Genomic DNA, 14,139 nt, shown 5'->3' with positions numbered 1-14,139 from the left:
CAGAGGCAGACTATGTAGCAATTTCTGACGCTAGTAGAAAGGAAGCTATATGGTTAGCTCGCCTAGTGGGAGATCTTGGCATTACTCAGACTTGAGTGTTGCATTGTGATCGTCAAAGTGTGATTGCGTAAGCGAAGAACCCTATGTTTCACTCCAAGTTGAAACACATAGAAATTTGTTATCATGTGATACACAACATATTGGCTAACAAACGCATTCAACTAGTCAAGGTTCATGCGGATGACAACCCTGTAGATGCTCTCACGAAGAGCCTCGCCTCAAAGTGGTTTGCACGTTACATGGAGATGATGGGTGTAGGGTGAAGCCACAGGATTGCACATACATAGGCCACTTGGGCCACGTTAGCCTTCAAGTGGGAGATTGTTAGAGTTCAAGCCAACTGACCGAGCATCCATCAGACTAACCTTATTGTTCTATTCTTTTGATCATATAGAACAATAAAGAGTAGTGAAGCAATTCTCAATCCTCACTGAGAGATCCACCCACATCGTGCTCGTGTCTAATCTTCTTCTCCCTCACACTCATCACGTACCGCGCGCACTTCATTACAGACTATCACTACTATGATTTCAATAATGCACTCAATATAGGAAACAACATAGCATATGATTTTAGGTCAGTTACCATTGTTTCCTTTTTTGCTTTTGTTTTGCTATGGATTCTCTTCCATGAGCATGCATAGTAGGATAAGAGTTGATTATGCATAGATAAATATTTTTTTCATTTGTGAGCTGAGTATGTGTTAATCTTATTGAATCCACAAGTGCATGACTTGTCCTCCAAAGGAAGGGGAGAGAGCGGGGGGGGGGGGAGGAGGGGGAGCTCTTAGTCGTTTTTTGGCAGCTCACTGTCGTTTAGTATATAGAGAGATATGAGCATAGCCACTCTATGTTACAAGGTCCCAAACATCATCTTTCATTTCCTTTTACTATGTATTTTCATTTAAGTACCGTAAAAAAAAGGGTTACAAGGTCCCAAACATAACCTTTCATTTCTTTTTACTATGTAGTTTTCATTTAGGTACCAAGGAAAAGGGTCTCAAGTCAATTAAGTACCATCAGGGGCCAATTTATGCACTATCATGGATCAAACTCACGCCTTGACCATTAAACCCACACTCGTTTGTGCTTAAATTGGGGTATGGTGAAGTGTTAAACTCAATACTATACCATAATTGGCCCCTTTACCCTACTTCGATATGTAATCCATTAAGTCTTTGCTTCTTGGCAATGTCTTACAAACAATTTAAATTAGAGAAAGTCGGAAGGAAAACTTGCTCGACGTGATTTCAACGTGATCATGCTTCGTATTGAGCCACTGGATCATTCGTTGCCTCCTGCATAGATAAAAACATTCTTGATAAAGAGAGGGGGGAGGAAATTTATTATGATCATATTTCTAGTGAGCCCTTGATCAATTGTTAACTCCCTCATAAGTAAGAAAATGAGAGAGAGAGAGAGAGAGAGAGAGAGAGAGAGAGTTACTTCTTGTGAAGGATAATTAGGCAGAACGTCTACATCTTTTAAGTTTGGGCAATGTAGCTCAATTGTTTTCAAATCGAGACTAGAGAGCTCGAGCTTTGAAAGAGCATCACTCCACAATACAAGAATGGAAAGCTTTGGGCAATTCAAAAGGTTGATATCTTTCAATTGCTTTGTGTGCAAGATAACCTTGTTGAGAGAGCCGCACCGATGCAGAGATAGTGTTTCCAGGGCCATCAACTACAAAACAAGACAATATTGGAAAGTTTAGCTTCCATAAAACTGGATTTTAGCACAGTATTTGTTTTAAGAATTAGATTTTTTTGAAATTACCCTTTGTTGCTAACACCAACCTCAACAACTAGTTCAAAACAATTTAACATGTCCAACTCTAAGGTTACAAGATGAATGTCACAACAAACCTTTCCATGTAAGAGGTTCGATGCAACATAATGAATGCTTAATTTGTGTCTATATTGAAACGAATGTCACAACAATGAGACAAGTCGAGAAATTTGATGAATGCAAAAGAAGAGAGTTACCTGCAAAAGAACATATTCAAGCCATTCACAACAAGATAAGTCCAGAGCTATCAAGTGAGGTGTCAGTGTTGCTGGTGAAATGACCACCTTTTTTAGATATCTTGCACCTCTCAACCCAAGCTTCACCTTCAAGAGAAACATGAAAGAGAATTGTATGCATTAATTTGAATATCTCCAAGTTGAGAATACAAATAGCCATGTTAAATTATATGGTACCCATAAGGGGCACTGGTACCAAGTTGAGGATTCAATTAACCATGTTAAAATTCTACAACATAGATAAGGGACACTAGTGGTGGTGAGAATTTATGGGATTCAAATGTGGTAATTGGACAATGCTACAAATCAATTTATGCACTTTTTTTTGGTAAGTTGTAATTCGAAAATGTGAAAACCTTTCAAACTACAAATAGGTTGTATTGGCTAAAAGAAATGTACCCAAATGCAAAATAATTATTAAAAAGTTGGTATTGTAGGTTATGCCCCTTTACAATCAGACTTAGCAAATTTTTGTAATCATAGTTTGTTAAAATGACTGTAGTAGACAAGAAGTAGACGTAACGTGAAGATCATGGTGCTAAGTTTTGTGGGCATTGCACTCCCGCTACCTCAATTGCAACGGTTAGAGAGACGTAGTGTTGTTTACTCCTTGTCCACGTCCTGAATTGTGTCGACTGAGACTTATACACCCGGTTCTATTGACTAATCTAAGCCTATTGGTGGAGTTCAATTCAAATTTGGTCACTCACAAACCCCTCCCATTCCAACCCTCCCTCGTTTATATATAACACGGGGTCCAATTCGCAGAATCAACGGCAGGGGCGAGTGGACGGCCGGGCGCGCAATTTGGGCCGTCGGATCGACGCAATGGGGGGGGGGGGGGGGGGGCAGGCTTTTGATTGCGCAAAGTCGCAATGCTATCAGCAGCTCGCGATAGGGCAGGTGGTTAAGGCTGTGGGCTACGGAGCGGGAGGTCGTGGGTTCGAAGGGGGCGGACGCGCAGCAGGGGACGCTACTTTTTTATTTAACTGGGCATGCGATCAACGGCCAATCTTGCCCCTGCCGTTGATCCTGCGAGTCGTGCCCATGTCAGTTATCAACGAGGCCAACCCTCCCCTCATGAGTGAGGAGCAGTTTAAGAGTGTTGTAGTTTGTAAGCTGGATAACTACTTCTATTGCTGAAAAGACTGGTGTCACCATTACTATGTTTTGTACATGAAACTAGCTATGTCTGATTAACTTCATCTGTATACGAAACTAGTTATGATCCATTAACTTCGTTCGGTTTCAGGGTTGTTGCGCAGCCGTGAACACCCTGATCTCTCTCTCTCTCTCTCTCTCTCTCTCTCTCTCTCTCTCTCACACACACACACACACACACACACAGCTCTTGTTAAACAACTGTAAACAATTTTAAAGGCCTTGGTTGAAAGTAGCATACGGTAGAAATTTAGTATAACAAGGTGAAGGTTCACGTTGGCATTTTAAAACAATACAATGAAAGGGAAGTCGAGCCATGTAAGGCTCTTGAATGTGAAATGAATGGGACCCATTGATAGACTAAAACAAAAGAAGAATTCAATTGTTCACATTAAAAGGTAGATCCAAATTCCAATCAGAGTAGGAAATAATAAAATTTCAAGTATACACCTAACTCTCTTCTCCTCTAAGGCTCGCTTTAGAACGTCGAAAACGTTGAGCATGCATTATGTATGGAGTAATGAACATTAGCACACACTTTTCTTCACTTAGATGCTAGCAAATAGGGGTTGAGCAAAAGACTCACTAGCCTGTCACGGGAAACTTTGAATAAATCTTCAACCAACTCGTTGATGGTGACAGCGTCGGTCCAAAGGATTGATAACTATGTTTTGAATTCAAAAGAAATGAGAAAGGGTTTTGCACATGACAACCACATACAATATACCACAACTAGGGTATAAACTTACCAAGAAAAGATTGCTTTCTTTTTTTAAAAAAACAAGAAGTCTTACAATTGAGCTTTCAAATACATGCCTGAGACATAGCTTTATGTGAGTTATGAACTTCCTTACAAGGTGATTGTTGTGTTGAAGAATACTAGCCATGAAAGCTCAATAATGTCATAATTTTACCTGTTCTAATGATGCGAAAATTTTCTCTCTGAGTTCGATGAAAGAAGAGTGAGCCGCTGGATCTGGTAAAGCTTCAAATGGTCTCTCCCACTTCCCATTGCTTATGGCCTAGTCATGATTTTAATAGCACAAATCAGTCAGGTCTGTGTGTGTGTGTGTGTGTGTGTGAGAGAGAGAGAGAGAGAGAGAGAGAGAGAGAGAAGAAAAAAGAAGAAGAAGAAGAGAATTTTAACGTCGTAGGAAACTATCCCAAGAGACCTTAAAGATCTATCCGACGAGGAGAGTTGAACTCAAGACCTGTTATGAGAGAGAGAGAGAGAGAGAGAGAGAGAGAGAGAGAGAGAGAGAGAGAGACCTTATCCCACCCTTTGTCATGCGGAGGGGCAGCACCTTTCTTTTTTCCTTTTTTACCTTTCTTTCCCTTCTTTTCTTTAGCCATTCTTCATGATAAAAGATTCTTCAATTTGCTCTTGCTTCGAGAGCATGCCTGCACCCTTGACAGAAACCAAGCAGCTTGAGTTAATGGCAATCTCTCTCTCTCTCTCTCTCTCTCCGCATCATCGATTGTACCCTCCCTCCTGTTTTTTGCAGTCAGTGGGATTGTTCAGCCGCTTCCCCAGGGCAGCCGAGCAGCATCAATGCGTCTTTCTTTGCACAAGGGCACGGTCGTCAGTTCTTTTCCGGGGGGGGGGGGGGGAGGGGCGCCCATAAGCCTGTGCTTCCCTTGCTTCATTGATGTTGCAGCACCATCTAGCGCGATATAATACCTTCACTGCTGCATGCGTGGTGCTGCATGCAGCTGAACTGCTCTAGCAGCCGTCAGCAGAATTCTAAGTTAATTACGCGTTGTGTCACACGCTTTTGCAAGCCTGCTGAATTCACAAATACCTGCCGTGCCACTGCTCTAGCAGCCATCAGCATTGCTTACTGTTTTGAGGACAGGATACATTCTATCTGTAGCCACTCCGTGCCTAAATCCAGTGCTGCTGCCGTGGCATCTTTCAGGTTCAGCTTTCACACGACCGTTGTGCTAAGTCTCTATGCAAACGCTCTCCTATTGTCACTGAGACCCAAATGTCAGTTTTTAGGCGATGGACACCAGACTTCTACATCGAGGAGTTTGATTGCTAGCAACGGATCTGTCAGGTGCAACGAAAGGGTTTAAGGATTTTAACTCGGAACTATTACTTCACACAAACACAAGGTTACGTTACTTCATTTGAGAGAGAAATTGAATTGAACACAATGAAAGAGAGACAGCAAAGGAAGAGGACACCGCATGTCAAGTCCCAACCACCCTCAAGGGCCCCCTTGCTCTATTGCCAGTATGTTGAATACTTCATGCTGATGTTGATATGATGCAACAACAATGGGCTGATCTTATGCAAAAACACTGGGTTGAACTGATGCAAAAACGCTAGGCTGAACTGATGCAAAACGCTGATGATGTTTTCCCTCTTTATTTCTTCTTTTCTTTTCCCTCTTTTTTTTCTTCTTTTCTTTTTTCCTCAAATGAATTAAAAGCTGGTTCGGCTATCCCAACTAGTTCTTTTGTGCAGCTTACGCAATAGTTCTATCTTTTTCGGTAAGTGACCTGGCATTCTCATATCTAGCTTGTCTTCTTGCACCTGGAATCACTTGCTACGAAAATGATCCCACGTCTATTCCGGAGAAGGTAGAAGTATTTCCGCGCAGTGCACAGCTGGAGTTGCATAGTAACAACCCACACCGTTACATCTAGCCGAGTATTTAGGCGAAGGGAAAATACCCACCCCCCCCCCCCCCCCCCCCCCCTTTTTTTTGTCTATTCATATGGCATCATTTTCTCAATATTGGTGAAAAGACTTGCCTGTGAGACAAGCGTCAGCTTGTCAAGTCATAAGAAAAAGAGGTCTCTGTACGAGGAGGGAATCAAAATGTTGGCCATGGAAACGCTAGGTGCTGAGGTGCTATGGGCATTGGATGCCCCTGCGGATACTGGGTTTTGATGATCCTTGAAGACTCTTTTATAGGTTTTTTTGCCATTTGCCCTACCTACTTTTTATAAATGTCATGTCAAAGTCAATTATTTATAAATGACTTAATTGACTATTCATATGCCTATATGCTTAATTGGTTGTATTGTGCAAGTGAGGGTATGCAACTATGACCTGCCTGATCATGCACGTCCTTCTAGAGGCTCACAAGGTGCCAGGCTACATCCTAAGCTAACTAAAATTGATGCTTATCTGTACCAATAGCTTGTCCACGTCGTTCAAGTGCAATGCGCACACTCCTTGATGCTGATTTTTCCTTGCAAGCAAGTACTACCACCTGAATGGTCCTATCATGAAAACATCGAGGTGAAGATGAAAGGTGAGGGGGGTGCTCGGAGGTATTTATAATGGTTCCATGTTGTCGGAAGTGGATGCACACTACATGCGAATGCGAATGCGGAAGAGAATAGGATCCTTTCTCTATATCCACATACAAGACAAGGAGATCTTAGTACTCGATCTATATTTTTGTGTATCCGATGCCGATCTTCGTTCATGAGGATGAGATTATGCCTTAAGGGTGTCCAAGTCATAGAGATGAAGATGGAAGCACACCCGATGTGCGATGGACTAAGGGTGGGAGTGGCTAATAAGTCCCAGGGCAAGGGCACAAAACTTCTTTGAAGAACAAAAATTCTGAGATAGGTTCCTTGGGTTGGGTCCTTGATTCTTCCCTTGAGTTCACGAAGCCAAATCAAGTCCAGAACTCTGATACCAATGTCAGGTGTTGTGAAAGGGTTTAAGGATTTTAACTCGGATCTAGAACTTCGCACAAACGCAAGGTTACTTTACTTCACTTGAGAGAGAAACTTAATTGAACACAATGAAAGAGAGAGGCGCGCGCACGTGCGTGCACGCACACATAGATGACACCCCATGTCAGGTCCCAACCACCCTCAAGGGTCCCCTTGCTCTATTGACAGCGCAAGCACTTGCTTTAGATTACTTACACAATGCTTGTACAATGGTTAAATGTTGAATGCTGAATACTTCGTGTTGGTGATGATCTGATGCAAAAACGCTAGGAAAGATGCTTCCTTGGTTGATGCAAAGGTACTGGTGCTACCTACGGGATCGGCAAAGGGGTTGTTGCCCGTATGAGAGAGATTGATACATGAAGTGTGGATGGCAATCTGTTGTTTGTTGATTAGAGTGGGCATTCATGATGGGTTCGTAACGTGGGGGACAATTGCAAGGCTTCTGCAATTTCCGGGATCACACACCCTTTTTCAAGGCTTTCCGACAAATCCAGTCTTCATACTCACTTACTTAGGATATAGACCGTGCACTCTACAGATGATCCTAGATGCAGGTCACGAGTTGGACTTCTACCAATGGAAGATAGTTTTCACTACGATATGCAGCATCACACTTTGGACCATGTGGAAGGCTCGATGTGCTCACATTCTGGGCTCACAGTCCTCCCTTACATCCACCATTTTGATAACCATTTGGACTGAGTTGTTGCATACTCTTCGCAATCAATGGGATACTTTAGCCGGCTCCTCCAGGGCAACGGAGCTGCGTCGATGCACCCTTCTTCACACATGGATGAGATCGCCAGTTCTTTTCAATCAGGATCATGCCCACATGACATGACAATATGCACCTCCCCAATGGTTCATTTTACACTCATCATACAGACCACCTTGACATTTACATAGCCTACACATTGCTACGTTGCTTCATCTGGGTGATAGTCCATTGAGCATCTCCAGAGGTCTCTTTTGTACAACCCCTTTTTTTGCCAAAAAATAGAGAAAAACCCCATGATATCACCAAGAGAGATACCTAAGGAAACCATAAGGGGACCAGCAATTGGAGCAAACAAGGAGATATCAACCAGTATAGAGGACAGTCCACTTGTTGAAGGTAGCTATTGAAATCCTGCATATAAACTCTAGGGACCACCATATAAAATCCTAGTGACGAACCACCATATAAAACCCCGGTTATAGATAACCTAGAAGAAAGTAGAGTGCCAACCCCAAGGATCACAACATCCCAAAACCAACAAAAAAAAAACATGACAAAAACCTGAAAAACAAAAGCCAAATACAATCACAACAAGAAAAAAAAGAAACAAGGAAACAAAATATGAAAACACAAAAGCAAACGAAAAACTCATACTCAAAAAACAAAACTAGCAACCATAGGAAACAGGAGATCCGTCTAGCTATATGCAGCTCCCGGAGTGTTGATGAATAATGTCTCATATATGCATGTGAAAGACCCTCCTACAACCAACTTTGCAACCAAGAGGCTGCTCTCTCTGCTACCTGACTAGAGGTAGTGGCCAACCAGGTGCTTTTGGCTACTATGTAATACATCAAGTCTTGCTCGAGTTCTTGCATCATCCAGTTGGAGAGGTTGATCCGGAATTTTTTGTGGTCAAGGCGAGACATTCTGGCCAAAGTTTCTTGGTAGGTCATTACTTTACCTTGCTCTCAAGGAGGGTTGGGGATCATTGACCCCCCACGACAGAGTAGAGCCCTCCTTGGGAAGCTCATTGTCAGAGGCCTCCTTCTAGGGAAGGAGCCCTGAAAGGAGCTGTTGCTTCATTGGATTCGTGCCAGGGGTCCCATAGACGGGTAGCCCATGGAGCCCTTCCACCCGCTCCATTTTCACAGAGATGCGCAAAGTGGACCTGAGAAGGAATGGGACGACCGTTTTGCTTTGAGCTTGCTTTGATCTTGGGAGCAATTGCGTAGTGGCCTTGAGCAGCACCAACCCACATGCATTAAGGAGTGTTTAACGTAGCCACCTACATGCAACCCCTTGGTTAGCACACAGTGAGGTCACATGGTTGGTAGTTAACCCCATGTCTCTTGGGGTCCCATGGCAGAGGGTCCAGCCCCCACTTTTGGGAATTGGTTGCAATTTACAGCACTACCTGAGGAGGTTCAAGGCTTCAACTGCGAGATATGAGGGGTGCACACAACATGTGTCAAGATGTTATGGAGGCCATCCCGACACAATGGCACACCCCTCTTGAGCCGGCGGCTCCATGGGGACTTTCACTCGACTCGAGGTCCTCATTGCAGTTAGGGCTTGCTCACACACACGTTTCTACATATAGGCTGCATTGTCAGGCCGCCCACTTCTGAGCCGGCCGTCCACCTTGTCCGGGCCCCCTCATATATTCCTATTTTTTCTTGTTGGGTCGTCGGAAATTTTTATCGGGCCTTGCCCTACCTCGCCTTGGGCACCTATATATGGGGCCAAGGGGTACCCACTTCCACATCTCATCACACAGAGATCATCTAATGTATTGACAGGGTCTTCTGCTCATGGTAGTCACGGGAGGCTGATCGCCCCCTCCACCATCTCTGGCGTTTGTGTTCTCTCTCTCTCTCTCTCTCTCTCTCTCTCTCTCTCTCTCTCTCTCTCTCTCTCTCTCTCTCTCTTCCTTCTGCACACGGGCACTCTCATAGCGCACCCCACCCCCCAAACCCCCCCCCCCCCCCCCAGCACTAGCGCTAGCGCTAGTGGGAGGGACACTTTGCCTTCAAAAGAAATGGGTCTTGAGATGCGCGCGGGAACAAGCCCTTAGGCAACTGCCACGTCAGCACCACGAGAAACTGTTGTCAACAGCCATGGCCACCACCGCCTCCAACAGCGTCACCAAAACCACCCGGCAATGCCCAAAGCCGCCTCTGCCGGCCTACAACAGCGGGGCCATGGCAATGAGCTCCAAGCCCACTCTTCAAGTCATTATCCCAAATGAGGCCACGCTTTAGACTATATAGCCTTCGCTTGTCTGTACTACCTCCGCATATGGGATTTTTCAAGTGCCACGTGTCACTCCTAGGGGTGGCCATCCTCCAAGAGCCTCAGAAGGCCACTTTAAAAAAACTCCAAAAATCAATTTCTTCCCCAATTTCAATTGCTTGTCACTTATTGCCTAAGATTCCAATCACCGAATCATTAAATCCTCCTCCAAGCCTGCACACCGAGCTACGCTTCCCGCCATTTTCTCTACACCTTGACATTCCGACGGCCTCGAACAACGCACACCAAATTGTCACTGCCGACTTCGACCGATTGTAACTTTGCACTTCGATCTCTGATTGACGTGCCATAAATTCCTATGGCCTTCACACACCGCATATTTGGCATACAAACCCTGGCGAGGCTGCAAAACCTTCGGATGGCACACTGACCGAGGCGACCAAACTGGTATGGAACTGGCCCCCAGTGAAGGCCCCCAATGAAACTTAAATTACAGTATCTTGGCAGCCAGAAGTCTCATATATGAACACTTCAAACATACTCTCTTTTGGCACCCTTAAGACAATTTTTGGCTCTTTAAAGCTGCATCTGGCATACATTTGGTATAAAATTAGCTTGTTATCAAGCCCTGGCCACTGGTCAATAATCATGTAGACTTCAATCAAGCACAATGTGCATCCTTCTGATCTTTTTCTCATCATGGAAGTGGAGTTGCACGACATCGGTGGTTCTTAGTGAAATTCAAGAACTATCCGGCATTGGATGCAAAGTGGATGGAGGAGGAGGACCTAGGAGATACTCCTCAGATTTTGGAACTTTACCTCTAGGCTTTCGGATTAGTTGCGTCTATTCCAAAAGATCCCGCAGATCAGCCAGGTTGAATCTGGTGCAGACGGGACTGCACGAGAGGGGAGTCACTCCACTCCTTTGTCACAGATTGCCTGGATTAAATAGAGTCGCCGATTTCCCTTTGAATTTCAGGAATACTGTTGTGCTGACAATATTCTGTTGTATGACTTCATGATTAAGGAAACTGAAAATGACAATTCCCGAACTTGAATATGATTGATGTGTACTCTCTCATGTGATTTTGTCTGAGTGCAAGATTGAAAGACGAAATGACTGCAACATTTCGATCTTGAGAATCCATAGACATGAAGAACCGGGGCGCACTTCACTTGCGCTACGTGGACATGTTCTGCCACAGTCTAGCATAATCCAGAAGCTTAGGATTAAGCCTAGCACCTTTGTGAGCCTCTAGCAGGACGTGCATGTCCAAGCCAGTCATAGTTGCATACCCTCTCTTGCACAGGAAAGCATTCCATAATGCAAGCATTTTACCGCATGAACCACCTCTTATAGGTCATTTATTAATAAGTGACTTCCATTTACCCTTGTTGGAAAGTAGGTAGGGCGAATGGCTAAGAAACTATATAAGAAACCCATTGGGCGCTCAGTAGAAGCAGAAGAAGCACGGACACAAGGAGACAAGCACCCAACAGTCAGGCAACACCACAGGAGCCCTAGCGTTTCCTCCGGACAAGATCAGCGTTTTCAGCCAGCATCGCCAGCATTTCAGATCAGACCAGTGTTTTTTGATTCAGCCTCAGATGAGTTCATCGTTTTCAGATTCAGATCAGATCAGCGTTTTCAGATTCAGATCAAATCAGTGTTTTCAGATTTCAGATCAGATCAACATTTTTAGATTTCAGCCTTGACATCGTCGTTGTCGTCGCGACACCGTCGTCGTCATCGTCAAGTACCACAACATAAGTACCCATAAGCATCAACATCTCAGCATCCAATCATTGTACCAGCATTTGTGCAAGAATAAAGAAAGTACTTGCTCTGGCAATAGAGCAAGGGGGCCCTTGAGGGTTGGGACCAGACATCCCTATGTCGTCTCTTTTCTCTCTCTTGTCTCTCTCTTTCTTCCAGTTCAGTTCAGTCTTTCAAGTGAAGTATAGTGTCCCTTGTGTTTGTGCGGAGTACTAGATCCGAGCTAAATCCATAAACACTTCCGCTGCACCTGACATTGGTATCAAAGCTTTGTGCGTACTTCGACTTCGCAAAATCAAGGGAAGAACAAAGAACCATCAAGAACCCAAGCAGAACCAAGAACCTCGAACCTCTCCCGGTTTTTTTTCCTTAAGAATCTTCGAGTCTTGATCATGGACTTGTTAGCTCCCATCTTCATTGCCATGTCTGTCACAAACCGGTGACGTGGCATATGCCCGGACACAAAGGCAGTAGACCCGGACACACTCACGGGCGGTAGTGACACGTGGCAGCCTGCCCGAAAAACCAGCTACACTGCTGACGTGGCAGGTCCGTGATTTGCGACGCGAAAAGCAGGACAGACTACGAAAAATTGCTTTTGCGTTGACTTGCTAATGACGTGGCAAAGCATACGGGAAAACCCTGCTTTAGCGCTGGCTGAACTTTACGAAAGCTGAATTAGAAGATTTTCGACTCATTGCTTTATTTTTTACAAGCTTTTTAAGCTTACTGCTGTTGGGGCTCTGCTTTTGGGCATTCCTTGTAACCTTCAAATACGAGGGCAGGGCCCTCACTTCTCGGAGCATCAGGACGTAGAGTCTAAGAGTGAGAACCCTCCCACTCTCTTGTACTTTGAACACAGATTAATACAAAAAAAAATACCGAAAGGGGCGCCAGTCTTTGGGGCCAATGTCTCTAGGCACGGAACTCCGCCGCACCATGTTGAATCAATTGTGAAAATTGTAAACTGTTCTGAAGTGAATCTCTGCTGTTGCGGTAGAATCTCGACTTGGAGTGTCCAAGTTTGTTACAGTGGTATCAGAGTGCGGCCGATTTCTCTTCTACCGGGAATTCGATCCTTTTCTCGCGGCACTTATGGATTCCAACAACGAACACTCAACTTCCTCTGCATCTGGGGATGCAGGAAGAGATTACGAAGAAGATTCTCACGAAGAGTACGGCCCGCCTCACTCTACTCAGGTGGAGATTGAAGAGATGGAACGTCGACAATTGGTTGACGACGCGACAAAGATGATGATCAACCTTGCGAACGATTTGAAATTTGCAAAATTTTTGACTCAGACATCCTTCGACAAAGTGCACACCCAATGCAGAAGGCCACAGAGCCACCCCTCAAACCGGCACTCTGTAAACCTCCCACTCTGAGGAGGTTTATAGAGCAAGAATTGGAAGAGGTGGTTGATACACGGATTACTCAGCTTTTTGACGCGAACAACAAAGCCAAAAAGCACGACAAAAAGCAGAAGAAAGGAACTGACTCCCCGGGTTATTTAAGTCATCAATCTACTTTTGCATCGGCAAGAAAGCAGAAGAAGCATGTGCGATTTGAAGGAGTATCCAGTTCTTCTTCTCCTTCTTCTTCTTCTTCTTCTTCTTCTTCTTCTTCTTCTTTTGACAGTTCTTCTAGCTCTTCTGACTCAAGCGAAGAAGACAGGAAAGGGAAAAAGCGAAGCAAAAAGCAAAGCTTTGGAAAGGGCAAGAAAAAGGCAAAGAAGCCCAAGTTTTGTTACCATATACATGTGGTAGTGATGTGTGTGAACACACTAGGACCGCCGGGGCATTTTTTCCCTCTTTAGGAGGTTTTTTCCCCCGTGCATTGTATATACGCCCATCACTCTAGGGCTATCTATCTTTCCATTGCACACTAAGTAACACACTCTCTATTGTGTGCCTTGAGCTTCCTTCGTCTTCTCCAAGCTGTGTGTGTTTCTCTGCAACCCTAATTCCAACAATTGGTATCAGAGCAGGTCACGTCCTCCCGGGCTTAGTCGCCAGCTGCTCCAGCACACGCCTGCTCACTTTCTCCAATTTCAGTGAGCTTTGGCGAGCGTTCGCAGGTCGACAAAAATTTTGGGATAGCTCGAAGAGCTTGGTCTGCTCAGAATTTTGATTTGGGCTCATTTCGGCCTCCGTTTCCACTACAGGCAGTACTGCACAGGCTATTTCGTCATTTTGTGCAGAATTTCTGTCAGTGCCGTTTTCTGCATAACAGGTGCCTTATAGTCTTCTACAGTTTGTGCTATATAGCACAAGTTGTTCCCGCTCCATTTCTCCTATTTTCGGGCAGTTTTCACATCAGGTGCAGCATTTACCATGGCTGACAACAACAACACAGATGTGTTCAAGATGTTTGCTGCTTAGGACAGGTTGGATGGGGACAACTACCCTATGTGGGCTTATATCATGCAACATG

At 44.5% G+C, this 14,139-nt stretch overlaps 1 protein-coding gene across 5 annotated transcripts in view; it reads right to left on the bottom strand.

Annotated features, from left to right (window-relative positions):
• Positions 1 to 990: 990 nt before the first annotated feature.
• Positions 991 to 14,139, bottom strand: part of LOC147460020 (dynein regulatory complex subunit 6-like) — a 40,710-nt gene continuing 27,561 nt past the window's right edge. For 2 of the 5 annotated variants that reach the window (XM_086511169.1, XM_086511168.1), the window contains exons 2-7: positions 4,514 to 4,652; positions 4,159 to 4,266; positions 3,831 to 3,908; positions 2,045 to 2,170; positions 1,506 to 1,742; positions 991 to 1,357 (exon numbers count right to left, since the gene is read on the bottom strand). In XM_086511169.1, the coding sequence (XP_086367295.1) occupies positions 1,319 to 1,357; positions 1,506 to 1,742; positions 2,045 to 2,170; positions 3,831 to 3,908; positions 4,159 to 4,266; positions 4,514 to 4,597 (672 nt within the window). In that variant the 5' untranslated portion in view covers positions 4,598 to 4,652 and the 3' untranslated portion in view covers positions 991 to 1,318. The remainder of the gene's footprint in view (positions 1,358 to 1,505; positions 1,743 to 2,044; positions 2,171 to 3,830; positions 3,909 to 4,158; positions 4,267 to 4,513; positions 4,653 to 14,139) is intronic. The other 3 variants (XM_086511172.1, XM_086511171.1, XM_086511173.1) reach the window with 2 other exon arrangements.

This window comes from Adiantum capillus-veneris, chromosome 4 (assembly GCF_014529385.1).
Source record: "Adiantum capillus-veneris isolate H3 chromosome 4, ASM1452938v2, whole genome shotgun sequence".
Taxonomy (NCBI): Eukaryota; Viridiplantae; Streptophyta; class Polypodiopsida; order Polypodiales; family Pteridaceae; genus Adiantum; species Adiantum capillus-veneris.
The sequence above is the reverse complement of the archived record's forward strand: the minus strand, read 5'-3'. Positions and strand labels throughout refer to the sequence as shown.